Here is a 22,781-nt window from a genome sequence, read left to right on the forward strand (position 1 = left end):
GATTGCTTGAAAAATTATCTGCAGATCTGTCTTCGTCTTTCATTCGTGAATTATGCCTATGCTACCGCGTCCCCGTGTAGCCTAGCAACACGAAGATGAGAGATATCAAAAAAGGAAAAAGTTATCAACTGGTTGTCTGACGCATATTCCGTTTCTAAGCACCTTTGAGCAGTAAACTGTGTGACAGTCAATGGGTAATGATTAAAACATGTAACTTTAATTTATTCAGTCGAGATCTCTCGCGCAGTTTCGGAACAGAAAGGTTCCCAGAAAAGCGAGCTGTGAGTTCCAGCTATCAGCAACCAAAGTGCAGGAAGAGAGGGGCTACACTGAGTAAACACGACATTTTCAGTAGCTGATATACTACGTTTTGTTTTGTATGTTTGTTTATCTTCGCACTCGGCAGTTTTCCAGCTACATGGCTTCTGTCTTCAAATAATCGAGTTTGGACTAGACAATCCAGTGGTTGACATTATGAGCATTGATCTACGCAGTTGAGATACGATGTCATGCATCAACCAAATCAGAGAATCTGACCACCTGATCCCGTTAGTCGCCTCTGACGCCAACCATACATGCATTGCTAGAAACTAATCCTAACACGGATCGTCGTGAGTGTATTATATGTTATGGGTGCTGAAACAAAGATCACTCAGTATCATCCGAAGTTCAAGGGACAATTGGATACCAAATAAGCAAATATGTAAACAAAATTTTCTAACATTATAAAAGGTTAATTAAGGCACCAGTCACATGCTGTAGTATATCTATAACGAATCCCTCTAACAGTAACGCTAAGTCTGGTTCAAAATTCATAACTATCTAAATTGACCTGTTACGTATTTTGCCAATTTTGAATACGACCCATGAGGTTGACATTACCGTACTAGAAATATATATTAAAAATAACAGCTACGAAAGAGGACAGTCCCATACCAATCCGGATTTGATTACATTCTCAAACGCAAGAGCAATATGATTCAGTCCGTTGTTGTACTCTTGAAAATGCTATCAGTCTTTATTAATAGTATACTATCACATTTTAAATGCTATCTGTGTCCTATCTTGGCATTTACTGTCTAATCCGATGCTTTTGTACTTTTGTACCATCGCTTGGTGGCTGAAAGAGGAAATTAATTTATAACATTTTTTCCACATGAGCTCGACCCTGATATATACAGTTAGGTCATAGACGTATCACAGTCGGGCGCCTAGGATTGTATGGTTTTACCGGCTATCATTACGTGAAATCGGTGCTTACCTCCCTTGTTTCAAAGGGAAGTCATTCTGTTTTGTAAACAAACCTGGAATCAGATACATTTCTCGATATTCCATTGCCGGTTGGCATTTTTTTGCACTGCAACATCCAAGGTGAGATAGAAATATAAAATCTGTAGGGTTTTCAGGGATTGTAGCCTATGTTCATGATGACTCACCATTGATCTGAATATATTGTAAGGGCATTGCAAGGATATATTGATCATGTTCTAGATCTTGTTGAAACTGAACATTGCTTGATTGCTCAGGGGCATTGTCGACATCAATCATCTTGACACACATTAATACAATAATGTATATGTACATGGATAATACATATCTTCGTAAATGTATACATTTCAATGCATTCATCATATTCGCTCGTGATAATATTATACTATAATATTATATTACTTAAATTTCGCAACCTGTGACGAATATGCTTGGGACAGTTACTCATACTTCTTCAAAGACGGCCTTATTCAGTCTGTCTGTACGTCCAGTCAGTACTTTGGCCTCTTGACAAAATCTCCATGGTCATCATGTAAGTAGTTTCAGAGTCATTCTCTGGTAATTTGTATTGAAAAATGGAAGTTCTATTTGTTAATGAAGCTGGTTAAGAGAGGAAACAAGAGAACATGGACATTTAAGTACATTGGGGCATTTTGATTTGACTGCTCCCCTGGAGCAATTTGACCAAATTTGCTAGGTCATTTTGTAGGTTGGACGATTTGACTGGCACCCATCTTGTTTACTCTAAACCCAAAAATGTAACTCCATGCCCACTAATGGATACTAGTAACTGTTTCCTGATTGATTGTGAATGATATGGATGGGACTTGAGTTCATTTCTTGCAGAGCTATGTCCTCTACAAAGTGTTTGCACCAGCAACTGAATATGCAGTCTGTGATCATATGCAGATATTGCAAACTGTTCAAACTGTTTTTTCACATTCATACCTCCATAAAAACAAAGGCTGTTGATGTTGAGGTTTGATTAGAAAGCGTTATTCTTACAGCAAGTAAATGATATATGTTTTGAGTCAGTATTTATGAATCTCTATGTATCTTATATCAAGTTGACAGCGACAGGGAGCATGAGAATTTTAGTACACTGTGTTATTCTAATGTAAACTGGCGACCCATCAGTGAGTCAAGACAACTCAAGTCATGTCTATTTAAAAAATCTGTTTGTTTTAGAATACCTGGGACATGGGAAATTAAAACAGGAACTTCTCCAGCCTAGTCTCTGCGTCAGTGAATACATTTCCACCATGGACAGATGGTGTGGACTGCTTGTCAGGCATTTCCCGGAGTCGTCTAAGGAATTAAAGTGACATTCAAGATGTCTGTGAAGTATACACGCATCCCAATGACGGACTGGTCAGATCCAGAGGCTGGCGAGTCAGTTTTCAACTATGGGTCAGCTTTTACATACGACCAGAACACGACAGCCAAGTACAAGTCTGCATTTACCTACTCCAACAAAGGCACACTGGAGATGGCCAGTATCACTGACTTTGAAGCAGGTAAGTATTCAGCATATACTGTAAATCATGATATTTTTGTGAGTGGCTACCAACGGACGTTTTTATGTCATGATATTTTTGTGAGTGGCTACCAACGGACATTTTTATGTCATGATATTTTTGTGAGTGGCTACCAACGGACGTTTTTATGTCATGATATTTTTGTGAGTGGCTACCAACAGACGTTTTTATGTCATGATATTTTTGTGAGTGGCTACCAACAGACGTTTTTATGTCATGATATTTTTGTGAGTGGCTACCAACGGACGTTTTTATGTCATGATATTTTTGTGAGTGGCTACCAACGGACGTTTTTATGTCATGATATTTTTGTGAGTGGCTACCAACGGACGTTTTTATGTCATGATATTTTTGTGAGTGGCTACCAACGGACGTTTTTATGTCATGATATTTTTGTGAGTGGCTACCAACGGACGTTTTTATGTCATGATATTTTTGTGAGTGGCTACCAACGGACGTTTTTATGTCATGATATTTTTGTGAGTGGCTACCAACGGACGTTTTTATGTCATGATATTTTTGTGAGTGGCTACCAACGGACGTTTTTATGTCATGATATTTTTGTGAGTGGCTACCAACGGACGTTTTTATGTCATGATATTTTTGTGAGTGGCTACCAACAGACGTTTTTATGTCATGATATTTTTGTGAGTGGCTACCAACAGACGTTTTTATGTCACGATATTTTTGTGAGTGGCTACCAACAGACGTTTTTATGTCATGATATTTTTGTGAGTGGCTACCAACAGACGTTTTTATGTCATGATATTTTGTGAGTGGCTACCAACAGACGTTTTTATGTCATGATATTTTTTCGAGTGGCTACCAACAGACGTTTTTATGTCATGATATTTTTGTGAGTGGCTACCAACAGACGTTTTTATGTCATGATATTTTTGTGAGTGGCTACCAACAGACGTTTTTATGTCATGATATTTTTGTGAGTGGCTACCAACAGACGTTTTTATGTCATGATATTTTTGTGAGTGGCTACCAACAGACGTTTTTATGTCATGATATTTTTGTGAGTGGCTACCAACAGACGTTTTTATGTCATGATATTTTTTCGAGTGGCTACCAACAGACGTTTTTATGTCATGATATTTTTGTGAGTGGCTACCAACGGACGTTTTTATGTCATGATATTTTTGTGAGTGGCTACCAACAGACGTTTTTATGTCATGATATTTTTGTGAGTGGCTACCAACAGACGTTTTTATGTCATGATATTTTTGTGAGTGGCTACCAACAGACGTTTTTATGTCATGATATTTTTGTGAGTGGCTACCAACAGACGTTTTTATGTCATGATATTTTTGTGAGTGGCTACCAACGGACGTTTTTATGTCATGATATTTTTGGGACTTGCCTAATTATCAAAACATAGTTTAGTTTGACAGTTTAAAAGCTTACTTGCATCTGAAAGTTTTATCGGAAGTAAATCCAATCACATATAAAAGTTTGCCGCTAATCTTGAAAACCTTTCAGTGGAGTACTTCCGCATGTATGCAATCAGTGATGTTTTCATAAAAACAACACCTGCTGCAAAGGCCAGATAGGAATGACTCTAATAAATTGGCACTGATGAAGAACCAGTTTAGTCAGTGTCAGTGAAGCTGTTGATCTCCAGATAAGTGTTATGAAAGCTATCCACACCCGCTGGATGGTCTAGGCCTTTCAAACAGTCTCTAAGAAATGTGTGTTGCGTGGCTGGCGCCTGTATTCATGATTAGTAAGTGAGTGGCTTTTAGTAATATTCTGCCATTGTCCAGCCATTGGGACACCGGAAAATGGCATCAAACTTTTGGATCCATATTGAACAACTGATAGTCTTAAATATTGTGCCATGATCATATCTTATATTAACTATTGTGACGAAATAATTTTATACTCATGCACAAAGTATTCTCAGATATATTTCTCTTCACTAGTCAATTGTTTAAGGGTTAGTTCACGATAGTCAGAGTAATATGATTAATATTGATTGAGAGTCCCCCCAGCTAAAACTGGCATTTATCTAGACTCACTCACTAGCACTTTCCTAAGCATCGTTTAAACATTTCACCAGACATTGAATCTGTGTATATTATGATTGTTGCATTCACTGCCAGTAATATGATAAGGGGCGGTGGGGTAGCCTAGAGGTTAAAGCATTCACTCATCACGCCGAAGACCCGGGTTCGATTCCCCTCATGGGTACAATTTATGAGGCCCATTTTCTGGTGTCCCCCGCCGTGATATCGCTGGAATGTTGCTAAAAGCAGCGTAAAACCAAACTCACTCACTCACTCAGTCAGTAATATGATAATATGTATTTTGGATGTTTCAGAGGAGAGCTTCATTTCAAGGCTTCTCCACCGGGTTGTTGTGGTGCTCAGCTTCATCCTCTGGCTCCTCACCTTCCCTGTCAGTGTCTGGTTCAGTTTTAAGGTAACCATGACAACGGGTATGAATATAGTCCACCCGGCCCTGATCCAGGATCTTCAGCTATATGATTAGTTGAAAAGTACTCTTTAGATTGAAAAGTACTCTTTTGGTTGAAAAGTACTCTTTAGGTTGAAAAGTACTCTTTTGGTTGAAAAGTACTCTTTAGGTTGAAAAGCATGTGGGATCTCTGGAAATTTTAATACTCTTTGTGATAAGATCTAACTTGTTCTAATCTTGACTTTTGCAGATTTCATATGTTGCATGTAGATTGAAAACCAGTAATGGGCAAGAATTTGTCTTCGGGAACTCATGCTTAGCGGAAGATGCAACTAATGGGATTGGGTGGTCAGATTCAATGACTTGGTTGACCCATCTCATAGTATCCCAACTGTGTAGATTGATGCTTATGATGTTGATCACTGGACTGTCTGGTCCAGACTTGATTATTTACAGACTGCCACTATATGACGTGATATTTGCAAAGTCAAGTGTCAAACATCAAACAGCAAACAAACATGTCATTTGTGTTGAAAATACTGAGTATCCAATTGGGGAAACATGCACGCCATATCTGGTGCCCTTGTATAAAGAAACCTTACCACTCTAATGTTGAGGTGTTGAGGTGTAGGAGTTATTTCATCTTTTCGGTAACCTTATAACGAAGAATTCTCTAAGGACAATTTCAGTCCATAGTTCATGGCAGAGGTCAAGTAAAGAGAAAGGGGCCTATGGGACATTGGTGGTCCATACTTTTCTGGTGCACACAGTTCTCCTTGTAGAGTTGTGCCCCTTAGATATGTAGGGAACTGCTGAATTTTAGTGTAATTGCTGATTCCGACTGAATTTGTGCCCCAGGACATTCTTGCATATCAAGTGAACATCCATGTCACAAAAATGTGCACCTTTTCTAAAAATTGTTTCAGTGTATTTGGTCTGGCTGATGTGTGTTTGAGGCATCAACTACATGTTTTAAAACTGAACATACTACTAGTAATATGCGATCCTTCTTCACATTATTTCACTTTACACATCCTTTCAAGGATGATGGGGGTGTTTGTTCACACATTTTCATCAATATGGCATCGAATCAAGTAAAAGATCTGATGTTAGTTATCAGACAAGAAGATTGGATTGTAATGGAATCAGGAAAATCCACACACAGGTGAAACGTGAATAAACACATGTCTAAATGAAACATGTATTATGTCAGCATAATTTGCAGCTCATTGATTCATCACTGAATCATTACCTCCTTTGTTTTTGTTGAATCTTGAAGATTTAGTGCTTGCTGTTTCAGTCGGTGCCAAACTATGAGAAGATGGTTGTGTTCAGACTTGGACATCTGAATGGAGTGAAGGGCCCAGGTATGTACACGTGGTTGTGATGAGTAAACCCAAACAAACTCTCACAGATTTGAGTGAGTGCGTGAATATGGTTTTAAATTGCCTTTAGCAGTATTCCTGCAATATCATGGCAGGGGACTTCAGAAATAAGCTACCATATTGAAATCTGAACCCGAGTCTACAGCATCAATTGCTTCAACCGTCATCCCTGTTGGTTTGAACAGGTTGCCAGCAACCCTAGTGTTCAAAAGAGTTGACAAAGTGGATTGGGTGGGCAGGTGGTTGACAAGGTTTTTGGCATGTCTCCATAACCTGATGGATTGGATTGTTGTGCATGGGTTGATGTACCTTTGATATTTGTTTACGTTCCTTGAACTTGAAGTGCGAGGGGAAAGTAAACAAACATCAAGGATACTATCAACCAATGGTACCCGAGTGACCGGTTAACGCCATATTATCTTACAGAACACACAATGTTAATTTAGAACTCTTTGAAGCATGGGTGGAAATCTTTTTGTAGCCATAGCTAGATTTTGCAAAGGACAAGAAAAACAGAATTAGAGTTGTCTCCCTTCCATCAATTTGTGTTTGCAAAACATCAGTAATTTCCATACATCGTGACGATTCAATGTTACTTGAGATAAGGAATTACTACCATGAAGTACCAGGGTACATAGACATGGTACTTGCTTGTAAGCAGGGTATACTGAAAAAAAATAGAAGAGTGCTCTGCCAACATTTTTGTGTGAGGTGAGATAAATTTCCATGATATGTGGCTAAAATTAAGGTGTGCAAGGTGTGATTAGTTGTTGACTGTTTTTAGCAACAAGAGAGACACACTTTGACCTTTGGTTAGGTCGGCCCAGATTTTATAGCTTGGCAGAAAACAGCTTGACTTGTAATATTTTTCTCTAAGCCTGTGATAAAGTACCCTTCTGTACTTTAACATGGCCTCATTATTGGATGTGTTCTGTTTGCCAGGGGTTGTGTTTGTCCTACCAGTGATTGACAGATGGCACAAAGTGGATATACGCATCAAAGCCTTCAATGTCCCTCCAAAACAGGTAAGAATTGTGCAGAACTTAGACACAGCGGGGATCTCAGAGCATTTTGACATTTGCTGTCCAAAGAACACAGACTTCAGCTGGAAAAGAATGATGAGGAACTGATTTGGAACAGTAACTCTGTTGGCTGCATGGAGAGCAATTCTGTGACTTTTACTGTTAATGCCATGAAATATTAGTGAATGAAATCATCAATACTAAATCTCAAGCATTATGCGTAATTTCGTTAAGCACCAGGTGCAGCTTGTGTCTGTCTCGTCTAATGAGGTTATTAACATGTGCAAGTAGGTTTTGTATACTTAAACAAGTCCTGGACCCCGTTCCTCAGAGAAGTACAGGGGTTAAAACATCTGATCGTCCGGTGCCTGGGATTAGTTAATTTTCCTTTTGGGTGATCAAATAATGGTATCCTAAGTGTCTGTGAGCTGCTAGATAATTTCCACTTATGATTTCAAACTGCAGATAAACTTGAATTTTGTTTCACGTCTGCTCAAAATGTAGCCATTAAATGTTACAAGGCTATTAAAATGAAGTATCACTTTTTGATAAGTAGCCCATTAATATCAAATACCATGTTGATTTACTCTTTCATAATTAAGCATCATGATTATATCATAAAATCAGGGCAAGTGGAAAATTAGTCAGGACAACTTACTTTCTGCCCTGTGGCAAGTAGCTTTTAAAATGTTTTCTTAACCCCTGAAGTAGTAGTAGTAATCTCCAAGATGTTTGTAACTCCCATACTTTAACATAGACGTACAACTGTCACAGCACTCTTATCTCTTTGAGAAACAGGGCCCTGTTCAGTAAATCAACCTTTCTTTATAAGAAAGATCAGAGTTAGAATTGATCTTCAGCAACCAGTGCTTATTGTTGGGAGTAACTAACAGCCAAGGGAGTTTATTTGTGATGAGGTCAAGGGTCCATATACAAGATGTGTGCTACATATAATTAACAAGAGCATACAAATGAAGTCTATAGTGTTTCTAAATGCATATTTCTTTTCATTTATACATGGTAAATAAAATACTGTACATGTTTGACTAGATTCTTCTGAGATGTACAAAACAGACTTTTAACTTTATGGATCGAAGAGAATTTCCAAAAGTGTTTCGGGAGAAAAGTTATTCTCAATTAATTGTACAGCTGGCGTATAAGTGTGAAATGAGACTCGTCCTCTATGTTGGTGTTTCAAATAGGACAGAAACATAAACACGTTTTGATTGATGGCCACCTACCCTCTTTAAAATGTAGTGGCAAGACATTGCATCTGAATCTTGTGTAAGTAGAGTGCACCTTTTTTTCTAATATGATATACAGGTATCCTGGATCAAATATGAATTTATATTCTCTATACATCATTTATCTTGACCTTTTATTCAAAGTGGAAGTCCGACCTTGAGAAAATTCATTATCAATGCATTTTTAGATAACTGTATAAAAGAGAGTTCATCACCAACAATTTGGTTAATCCAGATGTACCAAATTGACGAGAAAATAAAAATTTTTTATGAACGATACCCAACTCTTTTTTCCAATGTAATCAAAATATCTTAACATGTATTAAGCCTTCTTTGGGTAGTCTACACTCGTTTATTCTCTGCCGCTTTAGCCAATAGTGTCAAAGCCGTAGGTAAGCATTTATATGTGTTGGATAGTGACCACATTCGCCATGTACAATAGCATAAGGAGTTTGTTGTCCTACCCTTCGAAATTGTTTACAGGCTAGAAGATGTACCTTTTCCTGTAATTCTGTTTGAGGCAAAACAATGGTTTTATTTCTTTTCTCGTACCGTAATCAAATGCCTTTCTGAAATCTATGAAGCTGACATAAAGCTTTTTTCAGTCAGGTGTTAAACAAGAAACAAATCAAAAGAAAATATTCAGAATGGTATGGTGCACAGGTGGCCCTGTCATCTTAGGATTTCTAATGTGCTTTGCAGAAATGCCTCCTTTAGGGGTAGAAGAAACCTAAATTTATGGGCGAAACCCCCAGAGTTTTAGTGATTATGTCTGGGTTTGTCTGCACAAATGACCTGATCTGTGAAATAACGTGTTACGACCTTATACCTTTTACCATTGATTAACCTTCTAGAAACACATCTAATAAACCACACTTGTTTTGCATGCAGGTTTTGACCGCAGATGGAGCTGTGATCGAGCTTGGTGCTGATGTTTTCTTTCGTATAGCTGATGTTGAAAAGTCCATCACCCATGTCCAGAACCTTGACCAGTCCACCCGGATCCTGGTGCAAACTGCCCTGCTCAATCTTCTGGTCCAGAGGAAACTGTCAGACATCGAGGTGCAGAGGATGGAGATCTCCAACGTTGTACAGGTGTGTTGTGGTGTGTTGAGTTAGGTGTGTTGGATTTTATACTGCTGTGACAGTGATGGGGATGAATTTGGGTTTAGTGTCGCATCAAATCACCATTCAATGTAAATTATGGCTGTATGTTGTACTCAACCAAGTAAGCTTTATAGACTAGGTGAACCCTGTAGTTTAGGTGAATCCTATAGCCCAGGTGAGCTCTGTAGTCCAGGTGAGATCTATGGTCCAGCTGAGCTCTATAATCCAGGTGAGATCTATAATCCAGGTGAGCTCTACAGTCCAGCTGAGCTCTATGATCTACCTGAGCTCTATAGTCCAGGTGAGATCTATAATCCAGGGGAGCTCTACAGTCCAGGTGAGATGTGTGGTCCAGCTGAGTTTTATAGTCCAGGTGAGATCTATAATCCAACTGAGTTCTATAGTCCAGGTGAGATCTGTAATCTAGGTGAGATCTATAATCCAGGTGAGATCTATTGTCCAGGTGAGCCCGTCGGTCTAGACTGGTCCACATGGTCCAAGTAAGCCAAGTAGTTCAGGAAGAGGTCAAGTGAACCTTTTGTTTGAGGAAAGCTGGTGGGGATGCATGCTTACCCCACGTTCACCGTATGTATGAAAGTCAGAAGGTGTGGTGATTCCGTTGCCATTGTCACACCGTAAACCTAGAGAAGTGTTCATAAAATATACTGCACAAGACCATCTGATCCTGCCATCCATGTGAGAGTGGTTGCAGTGATTTGAAGCTTTGGTTCCTGTCAGTTATTTTTCTAACAACAAACATGTGTCCTCCATTTGATAAAAGCTGTATGGATTGTAGAGAGGAATGATTAGTTCTGATTATCAGTCCATATATACTGAGCAAGACAACTACAGGAACAAATGAACATGCATGTGTTGCTTTTTCTTATTCAAGGTTTCTTTAGCAAGCCTTAAAACCAGGAAGTGGTATTCACTGAGTCATTTGCCACAGTATATGGATAGCTGACATAGGTCACAGTCAGTGAGTGAGTGAGTGAGTGAGTGGAGTGTTATGCCATACTCAGCAATATTCCAGTTATATGGTGGTGATCTGTAAATAACCGAGTCTAGACCAGACAGTCCAGTGATCAACAGCATGAGCATTGATCTACGCAATTGGGATACGATGTCCACTGGGAGATTGTTTTGCCCCATTGTTTTTTTGGTGAATTTATGACTTTAGATGACATTTTTCACAGATTAACATGTTGATTCTTTTGATAACTTTGTTAATTCCTGCTCCGAGCTACTGTGTAATTCCAGTTATCAAATTCAGGACAATCAGAAGCAAAACATGCTCATTGGAATAATGTACAACATGAAACGTTTGTAAGGATTCATGAGAGCAAATAGCAACACATCCTTTCTATTCAATCGAAAATGTAAAGGAAGGGTTAATCTACTCAAGTCATGGCTTTTGAGATATTCCTCCGACACATGATCATGCAAAGTTCCTGTCTTCATAACATACAGGATCTAATAAACTCTCATTTCATGTAGAGATATCCAACACAATCTTCCCATGACGACAACCACCAAACAATAACGATGTCACACACTCTAATATTTTGTTACATTTGCAAGAATTAAAATCATCCACATTACATTGTAACATCATTGTTTTGGAGTGTTTAATTAATTTTCAGTGATCTTATCTAGTTTGCATAATTATTATTGCCATGACAACACGAAGATGTCTGCTGAGGGTTGTTTTGGGGCTGAGTATTGAGTAGATAGGCAAGCCACGACTTTCATTCAGAAACGTTATAGTGTGTTTTATTGCACAGCTACAATGAGAAAATATGAAATTTCAATCTGTTCAACCATAAAATGGTGCGATTTTATGGTGTGTAAGAAACAGATTACTGTACTTGTGTCTCTCAGATATCATTTATCTAACAACTCAATGGCTCAAAACTTATTAAAGAAGCTTTCGCTCGTTACGTTCTCTTTGAAACAACTTATAAGATAAATGGTATCTGACAAACATGCTTTTAGTAGTCTCTTTGACACATAGTAACCTTATGGAATTGAAACTCTCAGCCTACAGCTTGATGAGCAAACGGTTCAACCACTAGGCTACATCACCATGGGTGTGAACAGGTGTCCAGCAACCTTAGTGGTCAAAAGAGGTGACCAAGTGTATAGGTTGGGCAGGCATCCATGTAAAATGAAACATGTGATCTGAAATCTGAACTAATTATCATGTTTGGTTTCTTTGACTTACAGTCTAGATTTTCGAGGCTTTCTTAGTGCTAAGATGGTCTTAGTGCTAAGATGAGTTAATCTTAACGTATGACTCTTATGACTATCTTAGCTCTAAGAGAGCTTCCAAAATCTAGGCCCTGATACTTTGAAACACAATTTGTGAAGACTGTATCACTTGTTGGTTTTCTGTCTGTGGCAAACAGTGGTAAATGTTGCCAAAAATATTTGGACATCAGACTCAAATATTGTTCAAAGGAAGTTACTGATTGCTCAGTTGTTGATAGTGAGTTAGGTCAAGTATTGATACCATACCTGTACATGCCAGTATTGATGTTAGACAAGTACATGTAAATTACTGACACCATACTGGTGTTACCAAGTATTCATACCACACTGGTACATGCTAAGTATTGATACCATTCTGAAAAATATTGATACATACCTTTCTGGTGCATGTTAAATATTGATACTATACTAGTTCAGGTATGTGAAGTACTGATACTATCCTAGTATGTGCCAAGTATTGATACTATATTGTATCGGTATATGGTGCAGTGGTTATCCTGATAATTCATTGATAGTGACAAAGATCTGCATTGTATTACCAACATAATGCAGCCCTCTCCTAGTATTGCTGGAAGATGAGTAGTACTGTGGTCAGTGAGTATCATTTCATGTATCACTTCAAGTATTGATACTATTCTGGTTTGCAGATGGAGAGCAACAAGCAGTCCATGGATTGGGGAGTGGAGATTTGTCGTGTAGAGCTGTAAGTCCTAACATCTATATCATGCCAACACGACATCCACATTACATATATCTTACATCTATATTACATCCACATTACATAATCTTACATCTGCATCTGCATGTTGTAAGAAGCCACTAACAGGATTGTGTGGTCATGACACATGTCACTGTATCCCACAAAATTGCACAGATTAATTTCCATGCTTATAATCACTCAATTGTCTGGTCCAGACTTGTTTATTCACAGACTGCCACTATATGGCTGGAATAATCGGACATGTGGTGTTAAACAAACAAACAAATATTTGTTTTATCAGTAATATGTTCATATCATTATTGCATCAGTACTCATTCTGGTGTCCCCCAACATGATATTACAGGAATATTGCTAAAAGCAGCATAAAACACAACTCACTCACTCGCTCGCTCGCTCACTCACTCACTCACTCACTCACTCACTCACTCACTCACTCACTCACTCCTATTTACATCCCCATCACATCCATAATACACCCATATTTCTTCAATATTACATAGACCCCTTCCATATTCCAGTCTGATGATATCATAAATAATTTTATTATCTAAAATTATTACTATGCATCAATATTACATTCATTCTATTCCTTACTATATGTCTATTATGTCCACATGTCATCAGTCTTTAGCCTGTTGTAATTGTCACAGTAACCCATGGCAACCAACATAATGGTATCAGCAGGAAAGGCCAAGTCATCTGTTTGATTATGCAGACACAGCTGGTGAGAGAGCAGTTGATAGTACTGACCGTGATTTAATTATTTACATGCTGCTTAAATATGCTGACTTCTCACGTTATCCCACACACTGTGCTTATGTGCTATAATTGACCAGAAGAACTGTTCCCAGCCCAATGAAACCTATATGCACTGACTCCTTTTCATGGGTCAATCTTCGGCTGGGTGTACAGGGTACCTTAGATAACTTGATTTGATTCTTGGTTCACTACCATTATGGTTCTAACCACAACTTCTAGGTTTCTCACTCACTCACTCACTCACTCACTCACTCACGCACTCACGCACTCACTCGTTCGCTCGCTCACTCAAACGATGCATACACAAATAATTCCCATACAATCAATACTCACACAATCAATACTCACACAATCAATACTCACACAATCAATGTGCACTCAATCACTCAAAACCCACTGACTGACTTAATACCGACTGACTCGGTACCCACACAATACCCATAAATCTCACACTGAATATACCCACATAAATGATGCCCACACAATGAACATCCACCCGAGGGATACCCACTGACTCAATACCCACACAACCAATACCCACACAACCAATACCCACACAACCAATACCCACACAATCAATACCCACACAACCAATACCCACATAAACTACAGTGTACTCTGTCCAACTCGGACACTGTCTTTCTTGGATTGCTGTTTATACCGGACTGAACTTGCAGTCCCGATGTAATCCTTCTTTGTTGTCATAATGAAAAAGCACTGTCTCTCATTATTCAGACCAAAGTGGTGACCTGATAACGGAGATACACGTAAAAACATTGTTTTGTAATCTGGACTGAGCAGGAGGTCTACCTGGCCAATAAACCTTGAATGAACAGTCCATTGATTGGTTTGTACATTTTGTCAAGTGATGAACACTGAAATAAAAAAATCCAATCGATAACACTGTATATACTTCTTCAAGAATAAGATAAACGATTGGTGTACTTACATTATTTGTAAATACCTCCAGGTAGGCTTGTGATCACATTATTATAGGAAATTTTTGTGTAACTCTGCCTGATGTCTAATACAGACTTTTAAGTTAGTCGCAAGTCAGTCTGAATTAGAGTGCACTATATACCAACACAATCAATACTCACAAAAACTATACCTACTCAATCAATACTCTTACAAACTATACCTAGACAATCAGTACCCACTCACTCAATATCCAGACAAACTATACCCACACAATACCCACACAAACTATACCCACACAAACTATACCCACACAAACTATACCCACACAATACCCACACAATCAATACCCACACAAACTATACTCACACAAACTATACCCACACAAACTATACCCACACAATACCCACACAATCAATACCCACACAAACTATACTCACACAATACCCACACAATCAATACCCACACAAACTATACCCACACAATACCCACACAAACTATACCCACACAAACTATACCCACACAATACCCACACAATCAATACCCACACAAACTATACTCACACAATACCCACACAATCAATACCCACACAAACTATACCCACACAATACCCACACAAACTATACCCACACAAACTATACCCACACAAACTATACCCACACAATACCCACACAAACTATACCTACACAAACTATACTCACACAATCAATACCTACACAAACTATACTCACACAATCAATACCCACACAAACTATACTCACACAATACCTACACAAACTATACTCACACAATACCCACACAAACTATACTCACACAATACCCACACAAACTATACTCACACAATACCCACACAAACTATACCCACACAATACCCACACAATCAATACCCACACAAACTATACTCACACAATACCCACACAATCAATACCCACACAAACTATACCCACACAATACCCACACAATACCCACACAATCAATACCCACACAAACTATACCCACACAATACCCACACAAACTATACCTACACAAACTATACTCACACAATCAATACCTACACAAACTATACTCACACAATCAATACCCACACAAACTATACTCACACAATACCTACACAAACTATACTCACACAATACCCACACAAACTATACTCACACAATACCCACACAAACTATACTCACACAATACCTACACAAACTATACTCACACAATACCCACACAAACTATACTCACACAATACCCACACAAACTATACTCACACAATACCTACACAAACTATACTCACACAATACCTACACAAACTATACTCACACAATACCCACACAATCAATACCCACACAAACTATACTCACACAATACCCACACAATCAATACCTACACAAACTATACTCACACAATACCCACACAATCAATACCCACACAAACTATACTCACACAATACCCACACAATCAATACCTACACAAACTATACTCACACAATACCCACACAATCAATACCTACACAAACTATACTCACACAATACCCACACAATCAATACCTACACAAACTATACTCACACAATACCCACACAATCAATACCTACACAAACTATACTCACACAATACCCACACAATCAATACCCACACAAACTATACCCACACAATACCCACACAATCAATACCTACACAAACTATACTCACACAATCAATACCCACGCAAACTATACCCACACACTCACTTGTAACACTCATGAACTCACTGTTCAAAATCATCAGCTTTAGTACTGATTGTGTTACAGGTCTCAGGTGAAAGTCCTGCGTGGCCCTCCCTCCAAGCCTCCCCCTCAGTTATGCATGCCTCCAGGGATGTTTGGTGGGTTGGGTGGTGCAGCAAGAGGGGGTGGGGAACAAGACAACCCTGCTTTACCCCAGGCGTTACAACATCTAGCTTCAGCATTCCTAGCGGCCCAGGGTAAGTGACATGCCCTGTCCTTCTATTACCAGGGTAATGCTGTTTATCAGGGCATCATAATCATCTGCAGAACCCATGGTCCTTGAACATAAACCTAAAGTGTGCTTCTCACTATATACAAGGTCATCTCTTGTTTTCCTTGAATAACCGCACTTGAGGTTTTTTCTGGTAAGACCTTTTTCCAGGTTTTACTTTTTGCAATTGTGTTTTCCTCTATGTGAATTTCAACATTCAAATAATATATGAGTGTTTTGCATCAAATGAAAAATATCGTTCGAGATTATGTTCAAATTTGAAATATTTTCCCAATAAAGACTGGAACTTCAACTTCCAGATTACTAGACAGATGCTCCACCGCATGGCCATTATCTCTTTATAGTTCATTAAACTGATTTTACTTGTGCTTCAGTTATTGTTATGTAGCTTCATTAAATGATCATCTACATTGTAATTATCCATCATTGACGGTACATATGTTAGAGAAAACGCTTCTCCTCGGTTTTGGTAGGCAATGTAAAACCATTGGGGTCGGGAAATCCCTCAGGACTCTGCCCCTCAGGATTTCCCTCCCCTCCACTTTTACATTGTCCACAAAACCTCGGATGCATATTTTCTCCTATACTTAACTGCCCAATGAAGGAGTGGAGGTGAAAAGATCAAGGGCTTCTGCAAATGATAATGCCCTGAAAAATAGCATTACCATAATTATAGCTAAAAGGACTCAAAATATAAATAAAACGAAAAGAAACAAGACTCATTTTTGAAGGCTTTAATGCTAAGAAGAAATGACAGAGGTCACTGACACACTTTTATCGTATGTGGAAACGTCTTAGAACAAAACAGATGATGTCAGGATTGAGAGTGCTGACATTCCACCTTGACCTTTGCCTCATACTGCTAGCCACCATTTTTTCTCACTGCCCAACAACTTTGGGGTTCCAGTCGTCATTTTCATGTGGTCATTTATAGTACAGCTGTTAAGGTTAGCATTGGCAAAAATGTGCATAATGGCAAAGGCAGATGTGAAGAATGTCAGTCAGAAATATCGTCAGTATTGAACCAAAGTTCAAACGAGCCATAGGTGATTAAACATCAACAGCTTATGACGTCACCTAACAACGGACTTGATAATGGCCATTGGTCAAGTAATTTGGGGTTATTATCAAGTTACAGTGACCTGCTCATTTCTGATAACATGCAGGCATTTTATTAACAATTCTGTCCATTTTAGCTACAATATATCATCATCAATATTATATATCAGTACTGGAATGGTACGTTATTCAAGTGGTCAAAGCATTCACTTGTTATGCTGAAGACCAGGCTTCGATTCCCCTCATGCGAAATTTATCACACATTTCAGATAAGAAGCAACTGTACCTCTTGTCCTATTCTGATTGCTTGATTCTCTTAGTGTTCATAATCCATGTTTTCGTGAGAAGCGACTATTTAAAGACTGCGGCTATATAGCTGGGATGTTGTCGAGAACTGTACAAACATCTCCTCTCTTTCTTCATACTGTTTATCACTTGTTTGACAAAGGTGTTACACTTAAACGTCACCCTCACTGTAGTAAAAAAGTTGGTCATGCTTCCCTACAGTGCCCTTGATTTCATTTTTAACGAATGAGTTGCACCCTTATTGCAACAAAATTAACCTTTGCACATTGCCAGCCACTACACACGTGTGTTGATTACCTGGCTGTCCTACTGGCAACTTGTCCCCCTCCTAAAAAATGACGAACAGTCACAACAAAATAATGATCTATTTTTAAACAACTTTTTCACTTAGGGGTGCAAAATTATGATATCAGTCATCCGAGTTGGTCTGTCAAGTACATGGAACTTTGGAAAATTTGGCTTTGTGTTAATGAACAATTCTTCCATCTGAAATGAAATTAAATGAAATGTAATTACAAAATGTGATGCTATCAGGTCACAACCAACCACTACCAGTCGAGCAGCCGTCAGCACGCCCAGATCTACTGAAAGCAGCAGCTTTACGTGCCGAACAGGAAGAAGTGGAAGGAGCCAGTGACCTCCCGACCTTAACCCCTGAGGAAATACTGAAAGCTGCCCAGTCTGTGATCACAGAGTCCCTGGTCCAGAAGGTGGCCGCAGTGTATCAGTTCCAGCTGACCGGCGAGGGAGGAGGGATCTACTACCTCGATCTTCGAAACGGTAATTAACAAATTAATGCTATTAAGACCTTCTTACACAGTTGGCTGAATTAATGGTTTAACATATCGAAAATTTTGTTTTTGGTTCTGTTGTTGGTACAGTATAAACCATTTGGATTCCTAAAGAACTGTGTGTATTGTTATTACCTGTGAGATAAATTTGTTGGAGTCTGATTGTTCTTGTGGAGAAGGATTTGCCAGATTATACACAGTACACCCTATTAAAGGTCATGTGACACAATACACTGGTTGTACAAATGACCTTGACCGTAGGTGGAATGTGGCTACAAAATGGGCTAAATTTAGAGTAGCCATATACAGATGAATCATACAATTGTTGCAAGAATTTCTTATTAGTTTAGGTTAGTAAGAAAGTCCTAAGAATAATATGTTTCCTTACTTCATGTGTTGTTTAACAAATCCACAAATTTGAACTTTTTTATGATAAACTAAGCCATCTTCCATCTTCCTTTATGACAATTCAGGAAAAATCATGCCAAAACATTTTGTGGCTCATTCTGCCGAAGACTGAATGTTGTTATCAAAGATAACCTGCAAAATAAAAAATCTTAAGGATAATAAATTTGTCACATGGTGTTTCCAAAGGGTGTAAGGGACAGAAAGATTCTTTGAAAAAACTAATAATGTACCCGCTTGTGTTGGTTGTGATTCATTCACCTCCAGACTACAAGGTCATATAGAGATACACCAACAAATGTCCCCTGACCAGTGAACAATGAAATTACCTTTCTGTCAGAATTAACACACAATGATGAAAACACGTTCATCATCAATACTTACAGTACTACTTGTTCATCAAAATGAACCATGAAGTACAAATATGATGAACTTAATGAATTGTGGTGAAGATCCTTATTCTATCCACAGGGCGTGGCAGTGCTGGAAGTGGTGCCTGCCCGTTTGGTGACAGTGACGCCTCTTTGATGATGACAGTCAGTGACTTGCAGGCCATGTTCGCTGGACGCATGAAGCCATTCCAGGCCTACATGAATGGCCGACTCCGTGTCGCAGGAGACCTGTCTGCTGCGATGAGACTGGAAGAAGTTGTGAAGAAAATAGTTGGAGAATGAGATGAGGGATGATGATGTGACTCAAAACTGGTAACAGCCCTGTGTCCAACTCATGCGAATAATTGCTTGATGACTGTCAGTCAACAAAGACCAAATCACCATTGTGGCAACCTTGCATTGTAGCATACTCATTCTACACAGTGCTTCTGAGTCATGAATAGCAGTGAATAGTTGTGAACAGTTGTGAATAGTTGTGAGTAGTGGAGGAATAGTATGAGAGGAGGCAAAGATCAGTGCTGAACATTCACCAAGAAATCCTGCAAGACAATTGGAATGACATCTCACAAAACGTGTTGGTCCAGTTGCCTGACCTGATTTTGTAGAAAAAAACAACCAACATTTTGCTAGTGATAATTAAACCACATTCAGTTAGCAAAACTCAACACACCTATTTGCAGCCTTTCATATGTGTACTAGCCCTGCAGCTGTGGTGCAATGTGGGGTGTACACAACCAAGCTTTGACACTTCTATGGCTAAGGGAGTCCTTAAGCTGTATTCCTAGAGAAGTCAACTGATATGAGTTTTCATCAGACTATTTATTCATGTGGTTTTACATATTTAGTTTAAAAACTAAGTAAAGTCATTCAGATATTCCTAATGCACAAGATGAAAACGTCTCATCTCTGAGAGCAAGGCAGGCAGCCATATCAGGTGTTTGGATTTATCACTTGGATGATGACAGAATGTCATACCCACCAGAGTGGATTGGTGCTCATGACATCAGTCACTAGATTGTTGGCCTCAGCCTTCATCATTACAGTTGTCATAGAGGTGGAATAATTCTGTGGCTTTCAACAGCAACAACGGCAATGACAAGAACAACAATGACAACAGCAACACTCCGATTGTCAGAGTGTCTGAATGTTCTATGATTATCTATGATTGTGAGTTCAAATCCATGTTCTCCAGATAACTAGGATTGTCAGCCCTATGCCTATGATAATGGCTCTTACCAAAGAGATAAACATGAAGACCATAATATCATAACCATCCTTCCACAATAATCTGACATGCCATTATGTAGTTTGGATGATGTTCAAAAGGGCATCAAGCTTAACTCACTCACTCACTCACTCTCTCTGTCACTCTCTCTAACTGTTAATTCTGAGGCCAAACGTACAAGAATGTTGTCATCTAGTATACTATTATAGTTATATGTATACTGGACAAAATAAATTAGGGATATTGGTATTTTTAGGATTGATATTTTATCAGTGTGTCATTGAACAAATAGATCATTATTATCTTTCCCTAACTTTTTTTGTCCAGTGCTTATTGATGTGTGTGATATTGTGTGACAATTTCATTAAACAGCATGCATTTTCCCTTTATTCTGATTTCCCTCTGCCAAAAAGGATTCTGAACAAGGGTTATGAAACTTGGGGTAAAAGTGCAAACCTACCTTAATACTTTGTGTTTTCGGAGGTTTAGCTCAACTGCATTTTGAGAAAACTGTCAGTTTAATTCATGGAACCTGGACTATATTTCATTTTGTTTTTGAGACAAGAACAATGTCTTTTATTTTTTTGTAAATATTTGGCCATTATACTCTCTTGCAAAATGAAAATAGGAAAAATCAAAATGGAGTTATGAAATTTATTTCCCTTAAAATTCATGAAATAATGTTGCAAAAAATTCACAGCATATATTTTTTGATTTTTGCAAATGATGCTGTTGACAAGTGTGATTGTAGATTATGTTATTATCTTGGATTATCAATGTAATAAAGCCATGGTTTACTTGTCTGTCAAACCCCTGATGATCCAGGTTTGAATTGGTCTTCTCATGCTTGTCATAGGAGACGACTAACGGGATTGGGGGGCCTGATGCGCTGACTTGGTTGACACATGTCAGCGTTGATTGATGCTCATGCCAGTGATCATTGGATTGTCTGGCCCAGAGGTGATTATTTTCAAACCAGTGCCATACACCTGGAATACTGCTGCGTGCAATGTTAAGCAACAATCAAGCGACCAACGTGTCTGTCAAAAATTACATACTGTAAGTGCAAAAGAATAACCAGTCGTGACCATCCTCAGAAACAAATTCCTATCGATGTAAAGAGAAAATAGCTGTAGAAAGTGTATCAACTGTTGGAGACGCCAGGTGTTCGCAAAAAGGGCAATCCTGTCCTGCCCTTTGTGTAGCAACCGCCATTCACAAAATATTCCTGAAAATGGCAGCATATACGCTGGGACTACATAGCAGTACAGCTATTAAGTTATTGTATGCTTAAGTTGTATTCATATATTCAAACTTTCTTCTATATAAAGGCCATAGGCCCAAGTACAAAACTCACAAAATAATAATGCTAGTGACAACATGGTTACAACACTATACAACACTTTTTAACCTTAAAGCTACTTTTACAAGTTTTGCTATGTTTATTATGATATTCACTTAATATGATATATGATAGTCGAAGTTGATATTCACTTTTTCACAACTTAGTAACATATTAAATTTATAAATAGAAGGATGTTCCCAGAAATATTTAGGAATATGAAATTGTCCTTAGTGAAATAAACTTTACATATTAACAGAAAATGGTATTCATAGTCCATGCAACCATTCATATATATGTTACAGAATCGTTTCCCGGAACAATACCACAATTTTTATCATTAAAGGCAATTCCCCAGATCTATGCAAAAAAGTAAAGCCTTCTATATTCGCAATCCTTCAAAGTGGATAGATAATATTCAATACATGTCATTAAGTTCTATGTCCGTCTTGGAATTCGTCTGCGAGTACCACATGAGCGTTAAGTCCCCTTATGACAATGAAATGAATTCTCCAAATCCATACTTCTGTATTGGTAGCATCATGTGTCACACGAAAAATGTCTCTCAGTCTACTCAAGTATGTGTTTGTTAAAGCTGTATATTTTTGTGTGTCATGATT

The 22,781-nt window shown here is 38.4% G+C and overlaps 1 protein-coding gene across 1 annotated transcript; it reads left to right on the plus strand.

The window, feature by feature from the left end:
- The first annotated feature begins 1,268 nt into the window (after window positions 1-1,268).
- LOC137286515 (stomatin-like protein 1) lies at window positions 1,269-21,629 on the plus strand. Its single transcript, XM_067818430.1, has 10 exons — window positions 1,269-1,371; window positions 2,458-2,786; window positions 5,137-5,237; window positions 6,532-6,598; window positions 7,559-7,641; window positions 9,774-9,977; window positions 12,908-12,963; window positions 16,434-16,606; window positions 18,541-18,786; window positions 19,674-21,629. Exons 2-10 carry the CDS (start codon window positions 2,603-2,605, stop codon window positions 19,874-19,876), a joined length of 1,317 nt encoding a protein of 438 aa, XP_067674531.1. The 5' UTR covers window positions 1,269-1,371; window positions 2,458-2,602; the 3' UTR covers window positions 19,877-21,629.
- The last annotated feature ends 1,152 nt before the right edge of the window (window positions 21,630-22,781 follow it).

The sequence above is a fragment of the Haliotis asinina genome, chromosome 6, assembly GCF_037392515.1.
Source record: "Haliotis asinina isolate JCU_RB_2024 chromosome 6, JCU_Hal_asi_v2, whole genome shotgun sequence".
NCBI lineage: Eukaryota > Metazoa > Mollusca > Gastropoda > Lepetellida > Haliotidae > Haliotis > Haliotis asinina.

Coding starts and splice junctions, on each gene's coding strand:
- LOC137286515 (XM_067818430.1), top strand. CDS start 2,603: ATGTCTGTGAAGTATACACGCATCCCAATGACGGACTGGTCAGATCCA. Junction 5,238..6,531: donor GTGTCTGGTTCAGTTTTAAG/GTAACCATGACA, acceptor TTGCTGTTTCAG/TCGGTGCCAAACTATGAGAA. Junction 16,607..18,540: donor AGCATTCCTAGCGGCCCAGG/GTAAGTGACATG, acceptor TGATGCTATCAG/GTCACAACCAACCACTACCA.